Genomic DNA, 22,297 nt, shown 5'->3' with positions numbered 1-22,297 from the left:
ATGTCTCTGAGTCCTGGGGGGGCGTGAGGGGGGTGGCCAGGCCCCGTGACCCCCAGAGCCCCTGGAGGAGGACACGGAACAGGGAAACTCAAGGGCTTTGCAAACAAGCCCACAGGCCCCGAGAGACCCCCCTCTGTCCGGACACACCACGCGGCGCCTGTGGAGCCAACAAGTGGATGTGACTGAGCTTTGAAAAAGTAAACATGTAAAAGGAGTAAGCTACAACGAAACTTGAACCCCGGGGTGGAAGGGAAACCTTGAGGATTATTTTCCCTGTCTGGTCTGGCTATGGCCCAATGAGCAGAATTCCAAGGAGCTTTTCCACGGGAGTTTGTGGAAACAGACGTGAAGAGCACACGTTCAGGGAAGCATCGCCTGGGGACAGACGTGGGGAGGATGGACGAGGAACTGGGCGAGCCTGGGCTCACCCAGGGGATGAGGGACAGCTCGTGTCGGGGACGTGGAGAGGACCTGCATGAATCTAGCAGAGGTATCGGGGGGGGGGGGGGGGGGGGAGCAGGCCAGAAGCCCCAGCACCCAGAGATGTGGAGACAGTGCAAATGAATGACCTTGGGTTTCTGAATGGAACTTGCCTTTTCAATGGCACCGTACCTTGTAATTTCTGAGATTTAAAATGTGAAACATAAGGCAAGGGGTTCAAACTCAGCGGGAGACCAATTAGAAGACTCAGACTGTCATTCAGAAGCATCCCACAGAAGGCAATAAAATGAGGGGGCGGCGGGTTCTATTTCAATAACAGAGGCGGCAGAAGGATTTTATTTCTTCCAACCGCCAGCCAAATATATCCAGCCCTGATCAGAACATGGGAAGTACACGCTTACACTACGTTCAGCTAAGGGAACGAAATCCATGCCTCACCAGACTGCACCCGAACAGAGCTCCGATTCTCAGGGAGGCTGTGCGAGGTTCCCTACCCTGTCTGCAGTGGTTTATAAGGCTATCAACAAACACTAAGTATGCAGTTAACGTAATAATGGAGTTATGTTCAGCTGTGATCCCACCATTTTATCATAAACTAGAGGCCCGGTGCACGAACTTCATGCACAGATAGGGTCCCTAGGCCTGGCCAGCAATCAGGGCCAATCAGGGCCTTCCTTCCCTGGCTGCCAGCTGTCAGCTGGGGACTTCCTTTGTTCCATGCCACCCCCTAGTGGTCAGTGAATGTCATAGCGAGCAGTCAAACTCCCGAGGGGACAATTTGCATATTATCCTTTTATTATATAGGATAGGAAACCCATCCACATTTCCTAGCGAGGGTGAACTGGCGTTTGGGGCAGGAGGTATTCACTGTGCAGGACTATTTTGTGCAACCAAAACTGTCCCCCTGGACATTTGCAAATGCCTCTTGTGAGGAGAATGGGACTCGGTGGTGGTGACACGAATCACCCATAGGAAACAACTTGATCTGACTGCTGTGGAATAAATGGGGTAACCATTTACCTCTTTGAAAAAAGTGGGTATTTATCCAGAAACTAAATAAAGCCTGGAAGTGCTGTTTAATATCCCAAATTGTAGCGTTCTGTTTGAGAATACATATAAAAAGTTGCAAGGAATCATTATAATAATGCATTAGGCTGACGTATTAAATCAAATCACAAATTGCTTCGGAGTTGAACTGGAGGTTTGGTTTCACTGGGAGGCCCGGCTCGAAGGTGGGCGCAAACCCTGAGACCAGGCCGTGTTTGATGATGAAGCCGATGCTTCTCGGTGTCCCTGCCGGACAGGATGGAGAGCTCAACCGGTCCACGTGCCCAGAGCATCTGTGAAAACATGGCCAATGGAGGTCTTTGTGTCCAGGGCGTGCGGCCAGGGGAGTGGAAGAGTCCCCGTCTCTGCCTTTAGGGCAGCGGTCGCCAACCTTTCGGACCTCACGGACCACCAGCGGTCCGCAGGCCACCGACAGGCGACCGCTGCCTCAGGGGACAGTCCTGTCCTCTAGCTTATACATTTGGGATTTCCTGAGCCCACGGTATTAAAACACACTCTTCACGAATTCTCCTCTTGCTTAAAACTGTGCTCCCGAAGTGGTCTGAAGTGTGTTTCGAAGGCATCACTGACTAGCTCTCCATAACCCAACCCAAAATCAAATTCCCGAGGCATTCCAAGTGAAGCCTTAGCCTCAGCTCTTCCCCACCTGCCAGCAGAACTCTCCACAGAAGGGAAGAAAACAGGAATCAAAGTTTAAAAGAATCGGTAACATTTTAAGCCAATAACAAAGCAACAAAGTAAACCTTTCCTTCTTAGGAGTCTTAAAAAAAAATGTGACCCATTTCCAAGTTTGCATGCGGCATGCATTGATCAGCTGCCCATTATGGGAAGAAGCATACGCAGATGCATGCAGTGTGGGGGCCCAGCCAAGCCCCGCCCGCGGGCTGGTGTGGACGCCCCGGCTGCCGCTGGGGAAGCCACCGCATCTGGGGACGGAGACAGGTGCTTCCCCCCCGGGGGAGGCTGCTTTTATGCTTTTAAAGAACTAAACTGTGACACTACCATTTAACCCGCCTTGGACTTAGATGGGACTTAAACATTTTAAGAACTGTAACTGCACAAAACAGTTACGCACAGCTGGGAGTCACCCTCTAGGGGACCCCGTGGAATCAAGCTGCTGAGTTTTCCCCGTGAAATACCTCCGGAGCCAGACCTGCCACGTCCCTCCTCACAGGGACCGCACCTGGGGAACTCGGCCGCAGAGCACGCCTGCTCCACGCCCATCAGTCTGAGCAGGAAAAGAAGTCCAGCCTCTGTCGGAGGGTAGGTGACACGTTGCGCTGAGATGCAGTGAGCTGGTGCGTTACCCCAAGCGGCACTGCCCGGCACAGCGGCCACTCGAGCTCGTGACGCGCCGTTCAGGGCGAGCTGAGCCGTAGCAGTAAAACGCACACGGAAGAGCGTGCACAGTGACTCACTAATACCCTCTATACTGATCATAGGAAACACGATATTTGGATTTATTAGGTAAAATAATGTAGTTTTACCTTAATTATTTTCACCGATTTATTTTCCCTGTTTTTTAAAAATGTGTTTTTATAGATTTGAGAGAGAGGGAACCAGGGAGAGGAAGAAAGAGAGAAACACCGATAAAAGAAGAGACCCATTGACTGGCTGCCTCCTGCACACCCCCTAGTGTGGATAGAGCCTGAACCCCGGGCGTGTACCCTGACCAGGAATCGAACCAGCGACCTCTCAGTGCCTGGGACGACGCCCAGCCCACTGAGCCACCCCAGCCAGCACTCTTTTTCCTGTTTTTAATGTAGCTGTTAGAGATTTAAAGCTGACACATGGAGCTCACATTAAATTTCTATTGCACAGTGCTGCTCAAATATCATTCTTTTAAAATAAACAAGAGATCAACATCTTTGAATTATTTATCTGTCTTTAATGATTGTTTGCCTTTCTGCAATAAGAACCCAGCTCCGTACTGGCAGAGGGAGGTGGGTGGTGGGAGGCACTGGAGTCCCATTATTTCCACACCTGATGGATGGTTTACATTATGAACAGGTACAGGGAGGGAAAAAGATGCTGAATCAAATGTAAATGCAAACCCAGTCTGAGAGGTGACCGCGGCACGGTGCCACAGACATCGAACGACAGCTCTCCGGAACATTCTGGAACGGAGCTGAGGTCCCTCTAACACAGCAGTACGGCAGGTCCCCCTGAGGTCTCGGTGGCTAAACATTGTCTAGTTTGCTGGCCGAAAGGATTCACATGAAAGAACATTTATGAACGGCCTGGACTCTGCAGGTGATCCCTGCAAAGGTGGGCACGTCACACGTGTAGCGTTTCACTTTGTAACCACCCAACTGGTCCAGGAAGCACACCCCCCAAAAATGGCAGTGCCTTAAATTATTATTTAAAAAATTCGTATCAATGACCCAAATTCTAAGTTCACAATGCAATTCTGAAAGTTGGCACATTCTAATTTGACATGATTTAGTGCTTATAATAAAAGGATATAAAACACAATAATTAGAAATTGATGAATCTTGAATGAAAAGTCAACAAAATACATGTGGAGAGTCTTCTTTAAAACACACACACACACACACACACACACACACACACACGCACCCGTACCCTGAGCCAAATGCATGCCACAGACCCTCCGCTCTCCCAAGGGGCAGCTAGGACAGCATCGGCCCCTGGCGGCCGCAGCAGCACAGGAGAGAGGCCTGGGGCTCCGAAGGCTCCTGTCTTAGCGTGCTAACTTCCCCATGTTTCTGTCGAGCATTGGGAACGTGGGCTGCAGTATATGTGCATTTAAATCATAGAAATTCACCCACAGGCACGTGGCTGGAAGGAAGAGCCATTTTTAAAAACAACAGACAGGAGTCCCACCATTCCACCCCATTCGACGAAACGCTGCCCAGCGTAGGAAGGGAGAGAAGACATGTCTCTCTTAAACTGGTTTCAGCTCCCAAGCCTGCCATGAGCTCCGGTCTCCGGGTGACTGAGACACCGCAGAGTACCCGGGCTTATGTGTTGACTCAGGCGGTGAGGCCCTGGCTGGCGGACCTGGCAGTGTGCTGATGGCACAGCGTGCTCATTAGGCCGTAATGTCCACTCCCTGGTCCCGGCCCTCTCCTGGCTCCGTCCTCCGCCCACCGCCATGCCTGTGCTTTGGAAAGATCACCTGGCGGCTGCGTCACACAGACCGCTGTGGCCAGGAGGCCGGAACAGCAGGCACCTGGTGGCCTGAATCACTAACAGGGTGGAGAAGGACAGAGTGGACAGAGCTCTCCCAGAAACGGTGCCAGGATGGCTGCTTCGTGGTGGTTGCTTCAGTTGCTAACAGGACTCCACACATGGCACACCATGGACCTCTCTCCCATCGCACACCTTCTTAATGTTGGCTGGGATGAGCCTAGAGCCACCTCTTTACGCCGCCTCCTGCCGCAGCTTCACGCTGGTTATGGAGTGCAGCCCGGGCCTGGTTCATGCAGTTACACATTTGCTCAGGAGCGGCTGGGCTTCCGGAGACTCGGGAGCAATGACCCCCCTGCCTAATCTCTCATTCAATTCCAAAACCGAGATAGGAGACTGGCTACAGGTGCACAATACATACAGACCAAGGAAACGTGCAGGTAAAGCCACTGACCAAGTGGGGTCACGTTCTCCACTGTGCAGACAGGGTATCGCTGGAAGCTCAGCTAAGTTTCTCATTCCGAACACAAAATTGAGAGCTTCTGATATTCAGACTATACAATAACCAGAAGGATCCCGAAAGACAAAGATGATCTCATTTTTTCCAGCGAGTGACAAGTATGACATCACTGTGCTTTCAAACCCTGCAGACAAACGGTGCCGGTGGGTGCATTTTCCTTCTTCCCAACAGCAAACCACCACAGCCTAGCGTCTTCCAATGAGCGCTGTGAGGTCTGGGGGTCCCTGGGGCCAAATGTTCTTTGTCCCCATCGCTACCGGTTTGCTAGCAATTTCTTTAGCCTCAGAGTTACAATGAGAAGACAGTCACTACTTTGCATAACCAAACTGTAATTGCTATCAGGGTGAAATCCAACCAATTTAAGTATCAGTACTTACACACACACACACACACACACACACCCCAATATCTGGCAAAAGGAATAACAAGCACCCAAGGAACAGGCTGTCTAATAAGGTGTGCCCGACGTTTGAGCTGTTTTCTTTTGGAGGCGGGAGAGCAAGTGATATTAAAAATATCCATGTGTTTTCAGGCATCTCGGTGTGTAAATGGCAGCAAATGAAGGCTCTTCCATAACACGGATGACGGCAACAAGGATAAGAACTCGCTTGGGGTTATAAACGCACCCGAGCTGTGGGCCCCTGGTGACACGTGTGCTCCTGGGCGGTCACCTCACCTTTCTGAGTCTGTTTACTTGTTTGTAAACCGGAATCACAATACTTACTATGACGGACATGTGAATTTTTTTATGCCCCCCCTCTCCCGCCATATCTAGGTGAGATAAACAATAAGCAGGAAAATCAGCAAAAAGGTCTCGGCGTGTGTCCCTGTCTGTGCCATTGTCATCCTGCCATGATGCTGATCCAAAGGCACCGATGTGACGTAAGTAAAGTTATAACGTGACACAAGCTGTTGGTATTTCAGATCAAACCCCCGGCCCAGTTCCAAGGTAGATCCGCGTTTAAAGGACCACAGCAAAGCTCTTCTGTACCGAGTCACACATCAATACGTTAGGCTTTTCGGGCCACCTCTGGTTTATGCCACATGTGCTTCATTTTTTCAACCCTTTAAAAACATAAAACCACCCTTTCCTCAAAGGCCAGGGGCAGACCTGGCCACAGCCAGCCCGAGACGGCGTCCTTGCTGTTAAGCTGTGCTCAGTCTGCACCCCGTGTCTTCAATGTCCCGCCGCCCCCCCCCCCCCACTTCCCCACTTTTTTACTCTTTACTATTCATTTGCCAAAAACCTAATAAAATTTGCTTTTCTAGCACGACAGGAGTTCCAACTACCGCGGCCTCAGGCTCGGTTCTGAAAAGCTCTGTTTCACACAAGCACCAGAACCAAGTTCCTGGAGAAAAGCTTTCCCAGGTCTCTCGGCTTCGCACGGCGCTCCGGGCGGGCGGAGGCGGGCCTTACCTTGCCGGGGGCACGTCGATGCTGGAGGAGACCACTTTCCGCTTCTGCTCCAGGAGGCAGACGGAGCGGGCGCCGTCCCTGTCGTGGTCCGGGGCCCGGGGGGCCGGCCTGCTGTCGGCGGCTTTCCCGTCCTCCTCCATGGCCAAGGGGAACCAGGGCTGGTGAGACAACTTTTTACTCGAGTCCCGTTTCAGGTCCTCCGGGTGAAACGTGAAGGTCATGTCTCGCTTGATGCTGCCCACCTGTGGAATGAACACACGTCGTCACTCACACACCTGGGAGCTCTGCAGGACCAATTGCAGGGGCCGCCAGGGGAGACCAGACACTACCCTCCCGGGCCAGCTTGAAGGGTGTATGTATAGTGTAAATGAGAAAAGTGCAACATACAAATAAAATACCTGACACCACAGAGGAACGCATGATTAATGCGTCTTCTGTCCTCTGCAGACAAAAGCACAAAACACCAGAGAAGCCTTTCGGGAGAACAGAAACTTCTGGGGCTTGAAAGCGTAAGATTTGTAAACAAAATCCAAAAATGTAAAACATCATTGCTTTCTACAACTGAGAAAACCCAATTAAATCAATAATTTATTTTAAGCCTTTATTTTAAGCCTTTATTGTTAGAGAATTGTAGATACACCTCTTCTATTGCCCCTCCACCTAGTTCCTGCCCCGCCCCAGGCCCTCACCACCATATTGTCGGTGTCCACAGGTATGCATATATGCATATAGGTTCTTTGGTTAATCTCTCCCCACCCCCACTCCCTTTCCCTCTGAGATTGGTCAGTCTGTTTCATGTGTCCATGCCACTGGGGTCTATTCTATTCATCAGTTTATGTTGTTCATTAGATTCTTGTTCATTTATTTTGACTTTCAGATTCAATTGTTGATAGATACACATTTATTGTCATTCTATTGTTCATATTTTTAATCTTTTCTTTCTTTCTTCACCTTCCCCTTCTCCTTCTTCAATACTCTTTAACATTTCATGTAATACCACCCTGTTTCCCCAAAAATAAGTGTCTTATATTAATTTTTTCTCCCAAAGTTGCACTAGGTCTTATTTTCAGGGGATGTCTTATCTTTCCATGCGCTAGGTCATATTTTTGGAGGATGTCTTATTTTCGGGGAAACACGGTAGTTTGATGGTGATGAACTCCTTTAGCTTTTTCTTGTCTGTGAAGCTATTTATCTGACCTTCAATTCTAAATGATAGCTTTGCTAATCTTGGTTGTAGGCTCTTGCTTTTCATCACTTTGAAATTTCTTGCCACTCCCTTCTGGCCTTTAAAGTTTCTGTTGAGAAATCAGCTGACAGTCATATGGGTGCTCCCTTGTAGGTAACTAACTGCTTTTCTCTTCTGCTTTTAAGATTCTCTCTTTGTCTTTAACCCTTGGCTTTTTAATTATGATGTGTCTTGGTGTGGGCTTCTTTGGGTTCCTCTTGTTTGGGACTCTCTGTGCTTCATGGACTTGTAAGTCTATTTCTCTCACCAAGTAGGGGAAGTTTTCTGTCATTATTTTTTCAAATATATGCTGCCCACATGTGAAGTGAACACAGTTTCTCCTTCTGGTACCCCCATGATGTGAATGTTGTTACTTGAAACTGTCCCAGATGCTCCTTACACTAACTTCATATTTTTTTAATTCTTTTTTCTTTTTGCTCTTCTGATTGGGTGTTTTTTGCTTCCTTATATTTCATTCTCAGCATCCTTTATTCTATTGGTGATGCCCTGTAAATTACTCATTTCAGTTAGTGTATGCTTAATTTCTGACTGGTTCTTTTTTTGTTGTTAATGTTCTCATGAATTTCGTTGAAATTCTAAGTTCCTTGAAGTTCTCATTAAGTTCCTTGAGCAGCCTTATAACCTCTGTTTTGAACTTTGTATCTAGTAATTTTCTTGCTTCCATTTCACTTAATTATTTTTCTGTTCTTTCTTTTGTGACATGTTTCTTTGTCTTCACATTATGGCTACTTCTCATGTTTGTTTCTATGCATTAGGTAGAACGTCTATGTCTCCCAGACTTGGTAGAGTGACCATGGGTAATAGGTGTCCTGTAGGCCAGTAGCTCGGCCTCCTCAGTCACCTGACTGGGCACTCCAGGTGTACCCGTGTGAGCTGTGTACACAGTCCTGTTGCAGTTGAGCCTTGATTGATGTTTGCATCACTGGGAGGGATTGACACCAGGCTAATTGGTTGTGAGGACTAGCTGCAATTACAGCTGAAAAGTTGCTGTGCAGGAGACACTCCTATGGAGCAGGACTTGCTTCAGTGGGGTTTGGTGCTCACTGAGTCTGCCCCTTGAGTGTGTCACTCAGGGATGTGTAGGGTTGTAATCGGGCGTGGTGTGAAGCTATCCACTAGGAGCACTGGCTCTGGGGCCTCCTGGAAGGTACAAAGTCAGCCTATGCCTATGCCCTGCCCAGGGCAACCCAGCATGAGCTACAAAGCAATCTGCAAATGGCTGCTATTTGTGTTGAATTTGGTGGTGCCCAGGAGAGGCCAAGCTGTGAACCAGAGTGAGCTGCAACTAGTGCCAGGCCTGGGGCCACTTATTGAGAGTACAGGGCATGCTGAGGCCAGCTGCTGCTTGTTTGAGAGATTTTAGGAAAGTCCAAAGGATGAGACTAGAGAGGCCAGTTGAATGGAAAAGCCATTGGAAATGGCTTGGATGAGCCTGCAAGCAGGGAGGGATGGGGTCTCAAGGAATCACCAGGGCAGGGATAAAAGTGTGAACCAGGCTGATGGAGATTCTGATATGGCGAAGCCTGTCAGCTCTGTGGCAGGGAGGGCTCAGCAAAGGAACAATGGCCTCTGCCAGGCCTCCGTCTTGGAGAAAGCTGCCCCTCCAGCCCTTGCCCTGGTTCCAGACAAGTTAGTTCCTCCCCGAATGTCCCAGGTTCCTTTCAAGCTCAGAGGGAGTGATTCTGAGTAAGTCCATGCATAGGCCCTTTAAGAGAACTTCCTGGGACTCCCACAGCCTCTGTGTCACTGAGCCAAAATCCCTGCTGTTTTTTACAGCCCAAAGTTATGGGGACTTCTCTTGCCAGCACTGGAAACCCAGGTGGGGGGCCTGGTGTGAGTCAGGGACCCCTGTTCCTCAGGGAGACCTCCACAGCCTGGATAGCCCTTCTGATAAAAAACACTGCACGTGGGTGTCAGTCCAGCCGGTTCTGCAATTCCACCCCGTGTCTCTGCCCCTCCTGCTAGTCTCCGTGTGCTTCTTCTCTAATTCCCTGGTTGTAGGACTTCTGTTCAGCTAGATTTCAGGTGGTTTTGAATGATGGTTGTTCTGTATTCAGTTGTAAATTTTGAAATGGTTGTGGGAGGTGGTGAGTACTGTGTTTACCTACACTGCCATCTAAAGTTTTCAAAGTCAATAAATTCTTAAATATTTCATGTTGATTATGTTTCCCAGAAGACAGTGATGACTAAAAACATGAAGGCTACCTTTGACCGTGAATACTGGTTTTCACCATAGTCGTACGTATGCTCAAGAACTGGATTTTATCCTTTATTTGCAGCAGTTAATATCTTCAGGAAATCCCTCCAGTGATATGACAATTAAAAAGATATTAACTTTCCTTATTGTTGACTAAATACAACAATGCGTAAGGCGTGAGGCAAATATAAAATGAAACCGCAGGGAACTGACTCCGGCTGTTTCAGAATCTGGGAAGAGTGAGGAGGAGACGGACGTGACAGAAAGGTCTGAGTGAGGTGATGGGGATTGGAGATGAGGTTCAGAGCAAACATAGTCCAGTCTTAAGTGTGTGACGATAGCCAGTACCCTGGGTCCTCACTGTCAGGGTTTTCAAAACACGCCTGTACGACATGTCACAGCTCCACACCACAGCGCGTCCCTCAGGACCCCGTTCCTGGGTGAGTAAATCTTCGCCCACCCACTCGCGTAGAAGCTCTGCTTGTTTGTTTCTTCTTAGGTTCAGGAAGGAGGAAACGCATGAAGAAGGTCATCAAATAGATTTAGAACTTTAAAAGCTAAAGCCACAAACAAAGAAATTTTCAGAATAACACAAGACAAGGATGCATGTTCAGCAGAAGTGGAGACTTGGCAGAGTATGATATCGATGGGCAGAGATTCTCAGACGCAAGGGAAGCTCGGAGCTGTGTGTGCTGGAGCCACAGGGCTGCCCTCGGATGAGGGCGCCCCCGCCCAGGAAGATCTGCGCTGCCGCGGGGCCTGGGCCCGTCTCACGCTGCACGTCAGGCAGGAGGGCCTCCCTGCGCTGCTCCCGAGGCAGAGCCGGCTCCACAGGAGAGCCGTCAGCACGCCTGCCCACCTGTGACTCACTAAGGGACCAGAGCTCTTTAATAACGTAAAAGGCCAAGAAAAATGAGTGTTTTTTTTTTAAAAAAAATATATTTTATTGATTTTTTTACAGAAAGGAAGGGAGAGGGATAGAGAGTTAGAAACATCGATGAGAGAGAAACATCGACCAGCTGCCTCCTGCACACCCCCCACTGGGAATGTGCCTGCAACCAATGTATCTGCCCTTGACCGGAATCAAACCTGGGACCTTTCAGTCCTTAGACCGACGCTCTATCCACTGAGCCAAACCGGTTTCGGGAAAAATGAGTGTTTTTAAGAGCTGTTTTAATGACACCAATACATTATACAGAGGTATAAGAAAAGACTTCAAACTTCCATTAATGCAATGAGTGTTCAATAACAATGCAGTTTATTATGATGATGATGATGATTTTTAAATACTCACTTGAGGATGTTTTTCCATTGATTTTTAGGGAGAGTGGAAGAGAAAGGGAAAGACAGAAGAAATATCGATGTGAGAGAAACACGAGTCCCGACCGTGGCTCGGGCCGGGGACAAGCCTGCAAACAAGGTACGTGCCCTTGACTGGAATCGAACCCGAGGAGCCGTGGGTCCACAGGCTGACGCTCTATCCACTGAGCCAAACCGGGTAGGGCAGCGGTCGGCAACCGCAGCTCCAGAGCCACATGCAGCTCTTTGGCCCCTTGAGTGTGGCTCTTCCACAAAAATACCACGGCCTGGGCGAATCTATTTTGAAGAAGTGGCGTCAGAAGAAGTTTAAATTAAAAAATTTTGCTCTCGCCGAAACCGGTTTGGCTCAGTGGTAGAGCGTCGGTCTGCGGACGGAAAGGTCCCAGGTTCGATTCCGGTCAGGGGCATGTACATCCCCGGTGGGGGGTGTGCAGGAGGCGGCTGGTCGGTGTTTCTCTCTCATGGACGTTTCTAGCTCTCTATCTCTCTCTCTTCCTCTCTGTAAAAAATCAATAAAAATAGTTTTTAAAAAATTTGGCTCTCAAAAGAAATTTCACTCGTTGTACTCTTGATATTTGGCTCTGTGACTAACGAGTGTGCCGACCACTGGGCTAGGGCGACAACAATGCAGTTTATCTGATCAGTCTCTGTACCGTGTTTCCTGCCCGCAGGTGGGCGTGAGCACGGCAGCTGGCTCACTCCCAGGGCAGCGCAGGCCCAGCAATGTCACAGCGGAAACATGCTAAGCACCAGGCATGAAAGGAAAGCAAAGCCTCGTCCTGACGGTTACCAACCATCTCCCCCTACGTGCCAAGTACATTAATTAAATATTTAAAGAGCCATTAATATTCATCTGCAGCAATAATTGGCATCCATACCTCCCTGGGGGCCAACAGAGCCGGTGAAACGATCCATCCATGCACCGTTTAAGGGATGAAATCATGGGAAATGTTTACTTTCTTTAAGGTTTCCAAATTTGTAAAAATTAAAATAAAGAGGCCATTTTAAAATGAGATTCAGAAAAGGTCTGAGGATAATCTCTGAGCTGGTTGCCGGGGAGGGGCGGGCCTCTGTTGCTGGGATAAACCTCCGTGGGAGGCGGGCCCGGAGGAAGGAGCCCATGCCAGTGTGTCCTGCACCCCTTTGTGCTGGCATCTAAGGGGATAAACAAAAAAGCACAAAAGGGCATGTACTCCAGATTTCCTATAATATTAAAAACACGCACATTCTCTAAACACCCATCAACAACTTCAGGGTTAAATACACACCAATAAAATGTATGGTGAAAAACAAATACCTATTTCTATATTTACTGACATGAAAAAACATTTAACACATTAACTGAAAACAAGGAAATAGAAACAAATCTATGTAACATGACCTCTGAGAGGAGGGATGTGTAGCTATAAAAAGAGGGGAAAAAAATCTGGAAAAACTTTCCAAAATGTTAAGAATGGTTTTCTTGGGAGCAGAATTTAGGCCAATTTTACTTCCTATTTTGTTTGTCATTTGTATAAAGTTTGTGTATAGTTTTATATTTCAAAACCTATGTAATTATTCTATTATGAAAAACACACATCATTTTTATGTAATTAACTTACTTAAGAACCTGATACCTAATACTCTTTAATTCCACCAGCTTCCACTTAGGTGTCTATCAAAGCGGGAAATGAATTGCCTAAAACAATACATCCCTTTACTCTATGACTTTTCAGGGTTACTGGCTCCCCTCAGTATAAGAAACCACAGTGGCTTCAACTGAAACCCCCGCCCACCAACACAGACGCCTCCGTGAGCATCACACACACACACACACACACTCGCCATCCGTGTCCTTTCCTGCAATAAAACACAGCTTCATGTCCAATTATCCGAGAATCACTAAGTTAGCGGACACATAAAACGCAACGTTTCTATTCCAACGAACAGCTTCTGTTTTCCTAGGAGAAGATAAACAGCATATCTATGGCCATGATATACTCGGGAAATCGGCAATATCTTAAACAAGACGTTAACAGCGTCTATTTAAACCCCGAATTTCTCCAAGTGGTGTCCTTTGTAAATTGGATGCTACTTTCTGAGACAGTGAGTGAGCTCACCAGCGTTTCTCAATTCAAACCCATCTGGCTTCCCCAGGAGGACCCCAAGGGCGCACCCGGAGAGGGGGTGGCTCCTACCTCAGCCACTGGCTTCACCAATCCCTCCCTCTGCCCACACACAGATGCCTCCCAGGACACCAACGCCCTCCCTCGGATCTGCCCTGGTGAGGTGCCAGCAAGCATGTGTCAACACTCACTCTTGGAAATTGTATTCACTCATCTCAACCCAATGAGATTGGAGGAGTTGGCCCTGGAGAGTCCCTGGCCTTCCAGGAATCGTCTGCAGAAAGCCAGCACATTAGCCATCAACAGCAAGGAATTCTGGGAGAGAGGATGAAACCCAGGCACAGCACCAACCCCCACTGGAGAACCAGCTGTGGGAGGCAACGCTCCGAGAACCTTCCATTCGAAACTGCACGCGCACACCACACAAACCCTATAGAGAAGTTTTCCTGCTTCAGACAGCTTTTTCTCACATTAGCATTTATTTTAAAACTTGCTTTCAAAGCGCATAAATCCCATTCTCAGTGACTAACGTGTGAGCTTCAGTGTGGAAACGGAATCAGACCCACAGATGTTAAAACATGTCACGGAAGAAGCCGAGGTTATAGGAATACTAAGAACTATTGGTTTAATTAATTAGAACTATTACCACTCAAGGTCATGCTCAAAGAAAGATCAGACTCTTGCGTTGATAAAACTGTGTCCAGAAAGTCCACAGAACTCTACTCCTCACTTCAGATTAAATTCTCTGCATGTCACATGAGGCGCCCAGGAAGCAAGTGGGCTGGCCAGCCACCCGGTGCTGAGGCAGGAAGGAGGCAGAAACACCGCGAGCACCGCTGCTTCCCTTGGCGGCCTCTTGACTCTATCATCCCCTTGGCCCTGGGAATCAGCCCAGGGTTTCGGTGACCACTCCATCCAGTGTATCGCTTCTCTCCTCCAGGCAGAGCAGCTGGCGACGGGGTGTTGGGGCAGCAGGTAAAACACAGCACATCGGAGCTGAGCCCTGGGTTGGGTTGGGGCATCTTGCCCACCCACCTTCCCACTTCACCATCTCAGCCAGGAACGCTGCTCGGGCTGGGTTCACGACAGCACGCTGTAAATTAATGTCTTCACAAGTTATTACCCAACAGAGCTGAGCTGGTCTGACGGCTGCCGATGACTCACAGGGAGCTCGGAGAGCGCCGCAGACTCCTCGGTGGAAGGCAGCTTGGCCGGGCCTCCAGGCCTTCTATGAACATCCTGCAAGCGAGGGCACGCGCTCGCTGTTTTTAAAAAGCCTTTCTGACAAGTCCCGAGGGGGAATAGCCAACAGTCAATTCAAGCTCCGCAGAGTTCCTGTCTATTTCTTCCAGCCGAATGTAAGAAACGGGGAAAGTGAGTGCAGGGCCGGTGTGATCGGGTCTGACTTCAGTATGGAGAATGTGAGCCTCGAACATTTCTTTTATATAAATTGAAGTTTAACTCGAGCAGTCACATCCAACCCCTGGGGAAATCCTGTGGACTTTACCTTCAAGAACATACCCCGGATCCAGTCCGGTCTCAGCACCGCCATCCCCAGCGGACCCTGGTCAGGCCACCGTCAGCGCTGGCTGCATCTGAACCAGCCTCCTGCCTGGACCCTCTCCATCCCTGCCCCGCCTTCCCAGGCCCAGTTCCTCTTTTTTTCTTTAATATTTTTAAATCCTCATCTGAGCATACATTTTTATGGATTTTATAGAGAGCGCGCGTGGGAGAGAGAAGAATCAACGGGGGGGGGGGGGGGGGGGGGAGAAACATCCATCGGCTGCTGCCTGTACACACCTTGACCAGGATTGAACCCGCAACTTAGGTATGTGCCTGACCAGGAATCAAACCGCCAACCTGTTGGGGCATGGGACTACCCCAACCACTGAGCCACTGGGCCAGGGCCCCCCAGTTCCTCTTGATAACAGCAGCCGGCCTGCCCCGGTGGCGCCAGGCTCAGCCCGTGTTCCTCCACAGAGCAGACCGCCCAGGCATCTTCAAATTCATCAGCAGCCGCCGCAGTCTCACAGCCTTTCGCTCACAGAGCAGATTAGGAAGCAGATTTTAAGTAGAAAAGAGAGTATCGGTTGCCAAGGGTTCCTCCTTAAACATACATTTCATTTAAAATACAACTCATCATTCCTTTGAGCAGAAAACAACAAGTAAAATGAAAAAACAAAACTTGAAAACGAATGAATTTGCACGTTAGCGTGGACTGTGATCCGAGTTTGCAGGGAGCCAATTAGTCCACTCGCGGCACAGATGACCAAATAAAACCTGTTAACAAATGCAGCCAGTGCGTATCCAAGGAAGTGAGCAGGACATAGAAGAGTAAGGGTGTACATCTGCTTATCGTAATTTTAATTATTTAAAATAAAGGTACAGCCAAAACCGGTTTGGCTCAGTGAATAGAGCGTCAGCCTGCGGACTGAAGGGTCCTGGGTTCGATTCTGGTCAAGGGCATGTGCCTTGGTTGCGGGCACATCCCCAGTAGGGGGTGTGCAAGAGGCAGCTGATCGATGATTCTCTCTCATTGAAGTTTCTAACTCTCTATTCCTCTCCTTTCCGCTCTGTAAAAAAATCCATAAAATATATATTTGAAAAATAAAAAAATAAAGGTCCAACTGGTGTAGAAGAGAGCGGATGGCAATGCGAGGAAGAGAAACCTGCCGCTTCACACACTCTTTCAGACCAAGGTGGACGGCTCAGCGAACACGGGGCCAGCCCGCGGGAAATGAGGGCAGACCTTCAGGTAAAAAGGTGCCCCTGACCTTCTAACCCACTCCGGATCCCTCTATCCCGCTTGCTGCCTGTGGCATCAGGCTTGCTTAGCCAGCCGTAATAAACGTGTGTGTGTGTGTGTGTGTGTGTGTGTGTGTGTGTGTGACACCTGTCTCCTAGCGGTCCTGCCAGGGCCATGACACAATACAGCACTTGTATGAAGTATTTGTGCTTTACCCACCTCTCCTCTCTGTGGTCCCAAGCAGCTCGGAGGCAGAGAATAATTTTGCTCAGTTTCACATCCCAAGCACCTGTTGGGCACTTGATAAGTGGTCACTTCATTAACGTATGAAGTGAAGATCAGGCGTCGAGGGAGCCAGCCTGTAAGTGCCGAAAGGGAGGGTCCGTGAACCCTGGAGACGGGAGTGAGGGCTGTTCCGCATTCGCAGTACTCTCAGTATACCGAGGCAACCGCAGGGACCAGTGTGGGAGCAATAATGAGGTACAAGACACCGCTGAAATCTCTTCATGCACGTTACTTCACTCCAATCCTCCCCAGATCCTCAGAGGACCAGACCTCTCCCTCGCCCGCCTACCAGTGTCCCCCTCGGCTGCAGCCCTTCCCACGGCCATCAGCACACACTGACATCCTAACCTTAAGCAAGACCCTTTCTGGACCTCCGACCCTGCTCCCCTATTGCTGCCGTGAGAGCCAGCTTATAAGCAAGACGTGTCTCCACTTCCCACCCATTCCCTCTTCTGCTTCAAGTCGGAGCCTCCCACCGCCTCCCACCACTTGGAACCAGAGGCAGGTCCTGAGAGCCAGAACCGTGGGCGTGGGCTGCCAGCACGTGCTGTGCACACTGCTGCCCCTCACCGGCTCACTCGTGCTCCGTCCCACGCCTCCTGGGCCAGGGGCTCGGCAGAACCTAAGTCACACGCGGGATTCTAGCTGCAAGCGATGCGGACCCTGTGGCCACAGCGGCCCAGGAGATGTGGAAGGGAGTCTTTGTGATGTTTGAAATCGATAAACATCTCTCCACGTCTATGGCCACCGCCCTTTCTCATTTGGATCACACCACAGCAGCTTCTGGTCTACTTCTACCCACTTCCACCCTCAACTCCCAAGAACCCACACATTGTTAGGGAATCAAATAAGAATGAAGAAGACTATTTATTTTGTAACTTCAATAGACCATGTAAAAAGACTCCTAGTAATAAACGATTGTTCTTAGTTATAGCTATTAAACCTTTGAAAACATCATTTACGTTGGCAGCTACCTAAGTGACATGCCTGGAAGGTGCCAGGACGGTGCCTGGTGCGGACATGAAACCCAAAGCCTGGGCACGAAGCCAGAAAGTCGATCAACAGGGTTCGAGCACGTTTAAGTTTCTAATCCCACATTCCTGGTGAAACACTAAATATCCCAAAAAAGGAGTCAAAGAGAACTGGAATCAAATCCAAGCTCTGTCACTCGCTGGGGGTGACGGTCTATGCAGCAGGGGTGCGGGTGGCAGAAGGAGCACCCAGGACCAAGGCTGCAACAGTGCTCACACCACAGTGCCTGGCACAGGCCACGCGGGCAGTGAACCTCAGGCCCTTCTCTCAGGCAAGACCTCGCGGAGGGAGGTTAACATCGCGTGATGGTGAATGAGAGACCAACGCTGCTGCCCTCTGACACGGGCTTGGAGCATACGAGGACCTCACAGAAAGGGGGCGCTAGAGGGAAGCGTGCGGCAGCCAGGGCCAGAAAAGGAGTTGCCTGGAGGGGGAAGAGATCATCCAAGAAACAGAAACAGCAATAAAACCAGGATGAGATCGTGAAAACCCGGTCTAAAAGCTTTCGCCTGCCCTAGCCGGTTTGGCTCAGCGGGTAGAGCTTCAGCATGTGGACTGAAGGGTTCGGGGTTCGATTCCAGCCAAGGACACGTACCTCAAGTTGCAGGCTCTCAGCCCTAGTCAGGGGCATGCAGGAGGCAACCAATCGATGTGTCTCTCTGTCTCTGTCCCTCTCCCTCCACTCTCTCTAAAAATCAATGGAAACAATGTCCTCGAGTGAGGATTAAAATAGTAACAACAATAAAAGCTTTTGCCTGAAGTGAGCCCCATGGGGTGTATCCGTGTCTAGGCCACTGCCCACTCACCACTCCCTGCCCTCTAACCACCTGCAGGAAACAGGAGCCACAGTGGGGCCGCGGGCACAGTGGGGCCGCGGGCACAGTGGGGCCTCGGGCACAGTGGGGCCGCGGGCACAGTGGGGCCTCGGGCACAGTGGGGCCGCGGGCACAGTGGGGCCGCGGGCACAGTGTGGCCGCGGGCACAGTGGGGCCACGGGCACAGTGGGGCCGAGGGCACAGTGGGGCCGAGGGCACAGTGGGGCCGTGGGCACAGTGGGGCCGAGGGCACAGTGGGGCTGCGGGCACAGTGGGGCCGCGGGCACAGTGGGGCCAAGGGCAGCGGGAGGAAGGAATGTCCGCAGCGGCCCCCTCCCTGCTGGACCCCACGTCCCAGAACCGGGGTGCCAGCCATCTCCCTCAAACGCACGGGTGCTGCGCCCATCTCCATCAAGGGGCAGAGGGCGAGCCTCAGCCAGAGATCACCCCACAGAACTCCCCCTGTTCCCGCCGGCTCCATCCTCAGCGGGGAAGCCGCCAGGCAGCCCTGCCTGCTGTATGTGTCACAGCCGTGGGCCAGCTATGTAGACAACATGGCTTTCCACCAGCATTTCTTACAGATCGGGCCTGTGGACTTAGCCTGCAGCTTTTAAAACAAATAGAGGCCAGCCGGCATGGCTCAGTGCTGGAGCATCAACCGATGAACCAGGAGGTCACGGTTCGATTCCTGGCTGGGGCTTGTGCCTGGGTTGTGAGCTGGATCCCCAGTGTGGGGGGTGCAGGAGGCAGCTGATCAACGATTCTCTCTCATCATTGATGTTTCTTTCTCTTTCTCCTTCTCGCTGCCTCTCTAACATCAGTAAAAATATATTTTAAAAAATAGAAACTTTGGGTAAAAGGGGGATAGTGATGGAAGGAGACGCGGCTTGGGGTGGTGAACACACAACACAGTGTACAGGCGATGTGCTGTGGAATTGTGCACCTGAAACATGTATGAGTTTGTTAACCGGTGTCACCCCAATAAATTCAATAAAAAGGGAAACAACCCAGGAGCCCTGTATTAGTGTAAACATCACTAATTTAGTAAAGGAGGAACTATGCACTGGTTTGTATATTCTAGAACGGCACTACTTTATTTAGCACTGAAAGACAGAATTTAGGTGAGACTGTGTAAGTAGTTTTACCGGCTTTGTACATGCACATTCTCCGTAGGAGCCGGCCGGTCCCGGCTGACCATGAGGCCGGGCGGCGGCCGGGAGTGCTTGTCCCGGACCCCGCGGTTATGTGTTTGTGGATGTGAAGTCACACATGCGGTTTGTTAACAGCTGAAACCTTGTGCTCATGTGTTAGCTGCGTTGAGGTTATTTTACAAAGAGAAGGCATAGTAGGAAAAACACTCTGTATTCTCCAACTTCAAGAGGCAGCACGTTGTTTACCGCCAGAAACATGTACATTCTTCCCGTGAAACAGCAGACAGCGACAGACACAATGCAAACACCTCTGCGTCTGTGGGAAGACACCGATTCCCAGCTAACACACCTCTTACCTTATTATGTAAGGATCATTTTCAGGGAACACTTTACCAAAGAAATGGCATAAAGGATTTCCAAGACACAAATTCTAAAGCTTGAATCTTTATTTTGACCCACACATGCACCACTGTCCTATCTCCTTGGGATAACAAGGAATAAAGATGCTTTAGTAGACCTTTGAAAAGAGTGTTTGCTCGAAAAGCAATCATTCACTCAACAAATAATTTTACTAGGCATTGTAGTCACAAGAGGTTATAGGGACACACACATATGTACATATGTACGTGTGTGTGCATGTGTGTACTAAGAGGGTACAAGGTCCCTGCACCCACGGAGCTGGAGAGCAGTAGGGAGAAGGGGCATAGATCAATGACAACCACAAGCACAATCCCACAAACACTGCTGGGGTGGGAGGAACATGGAGGGGCTAGGAGCACGTGACAGGGAGAAAGCAGAGCTGTCTGGGGAGGGCTGGGCTGTGACATCAGAAATATCACAACCAGCATTTATTCTGCCCGGTTCTGGAGGCTGGGAAGTCCAAGGTCAGCATCTGGTCTAGTGAGGGCCGGGTTCCAATTCATGGAGAGCTGTACCCTCACGTGGCAGAGAGTGAGCTCAGAACTCTCCATTCCTTTGTAACCTTGGGACCTGGGACTGTCCCCTTAGACGGCAGAGGTTACTCTGCAGATGGGACTCAGTGAAGGACCCGAGGCAGGGAGAGCCTCCTGAATTACCCAGACGGGCCCTGATCTAGTCACCAGTGTTGTATAAGAGGGAGGCAGAGGGAGAGTTCACAGAGGGAATGGGTATGCAAGGACGGAAACAGAGCAGATGGAGTGTTTTCTGGACAGGGGAAGGGCCTACAAAACAAGGAGCACAGGTGGCCACCAGATGCTGGAAGAGGACACGGCCCTGCCTGCACCTTGACCTCAGCCCGCAGAGAACCATATGCACCTCTGACCTCCAAAAACAGTTAAGAGAGTAAATCCGTGTTGCTTTACACCACTAAATCTGGGGTCCTTCGTGGCAACAAGAACCTAATACACAGGGGTCCACTAGGAGGCAGCAAGCTCTGGCCCAGTGGAGAGATGCTCAGATGGGGAGGTAGAGAGGGTGGGAAGGAGACATTCACAGGAATGGGTGCCCGACTCGATGTGGGGGTAGGTGAAGAAGATGGAGCCAGTATGAAGCACCATGTGCTCCACTTCTCCACCACAACCAGACAGAGACAGGACCATCTCCACCACCCCACATGACAGTCAGGACACCGCTGAGTACGTGAAGGTTTGAAGGCAGGAAACAAAAGCTGTTTTTCTCATCTCACTTCATCTTGGAGTTTTTACATTTTAAAAAAAGTCTACCTCCAAACAAAGTACTATGCTAATAGATTAAGAGAACCAAGGATGGTGATGTAGGTAAAACTTGTTCTCACCACCTCCCACAACCACATCAAAATTACTACTAAAATACAGTACCATCACCATTCAGATCCACTTGAAAGCTGGCTGAATGGAAGTCCTACAACTAGAGTAGTAAAGAAGAAAGTACATTGAGACTGGTAGGAGAGGTGTAGGCACACACCCAGCTGGTCAGACACCCATGTGTGGCATTTTCATAATTGGGCAGGATATCTCCACTGCCAAGGCATCCTGTGAGAAGCAAAGTGTGCTATCAATAAGAGGCCCAAGAGAGCTAGGCCTGGCCTGGACACTTCCAAGCCCAACACAAGTAGCAGAAACCTGCAGATCACGCTGTAGTTCTGCTGGCCTCAGGAAGTGGGTAACTTTGCACCTCCCTTGAGGCCCCAGAGCCAGTACACCTGGTGGACAGCTTCAGACCATACCAGATTACAACTCTACATATCCACAAGTGACACATTCAAGGAGGCAGACTCAGTAAGTACCAAAGTACCACTGAAGCAAGTCCTCCTCCACAGGGGTGTCTCCTGCACAGAAGCTCTTCCACTATAGTCACAGCTGGTCCTCACAGCCAATTGGCCTGGAGGTCAATTCCTCCGAGGGATGCCAACAGCAATCAAGACTCAATTACAACAAGATTGTGCACACAGCCCACACAGGGGCACATCTAGAGTGCCCAGCTCAGGTGACTGGGGAGGCTGAGCCACTGGGTCCTACAGGACACCTACTATACTACACAAGGCCACTCTACCACTTCCAGGAGACAAAGTAGCTCTACCTAATACATAGAAACAAACACAGTGAAGTAACCAAAATGCAGGAACAAAGAAATAGGCCACAAATCAAAGGGCAGAAGAAATCTTGAGAAAAAGGACTAAATAAATGAAAGCAAACAAACTACTAGATAGAGTTCAAAACAATGGTTTTAAAGTTGCTCAAAGATCTTAATGAGAGCTTCTAAGGTCTTACTGAGACTTTTAAGAATCCTAATGAAAATATCAAAAATAGGAAAAAGGACCAGTCAGAAATTAAGCATGCACT

At 49.7% G+C, this 22,297-nt stretch overlaps 1 protein-coding gene across 2 annotated transcripts in view; it reads right to left on the bottom strand.

Annotated features, from left to right (window-relative positions):
• The window catches only part of ZNF704 (zinc finger protein 704), a 97,406-nt gene that overhangs the window by 57,422 nt on the left and 17,687 nt on the right, over positions 1-22,297 (bottom strand). For both annotated transcript variants that reach the window (XM_084864317.1, XM_084864318.1), the window contains exon 2: positions 6,600-6,841. In XM_084864317.1, the coding sequence (XP_084720443.1) occupies positions 6,600-6,841 (242 nt within the window). The remainder of the gene's footprint in view (positions 1-6,599; positions 6,842-22,297) is intronic.

The sequence above is a fragment of the Pipistrellus hanaki genome, assembly GCF_964339955.1.
Source record: "Pipistrellus hanaki genome assembly, chromosome: 17".
NCBI classification, from domain to species: Eukaryota; Metazoa; Chordata; class Mammalia; order Chiroptera; family Vespertilionidae; genus Pipistrellus; species Pipistrellus hanaki.
The sequence above is the reverse complement of the archived record's forward strand: the minus strand, read 5'-3'. Positions and strand labels throughout refer to the sequence as shown.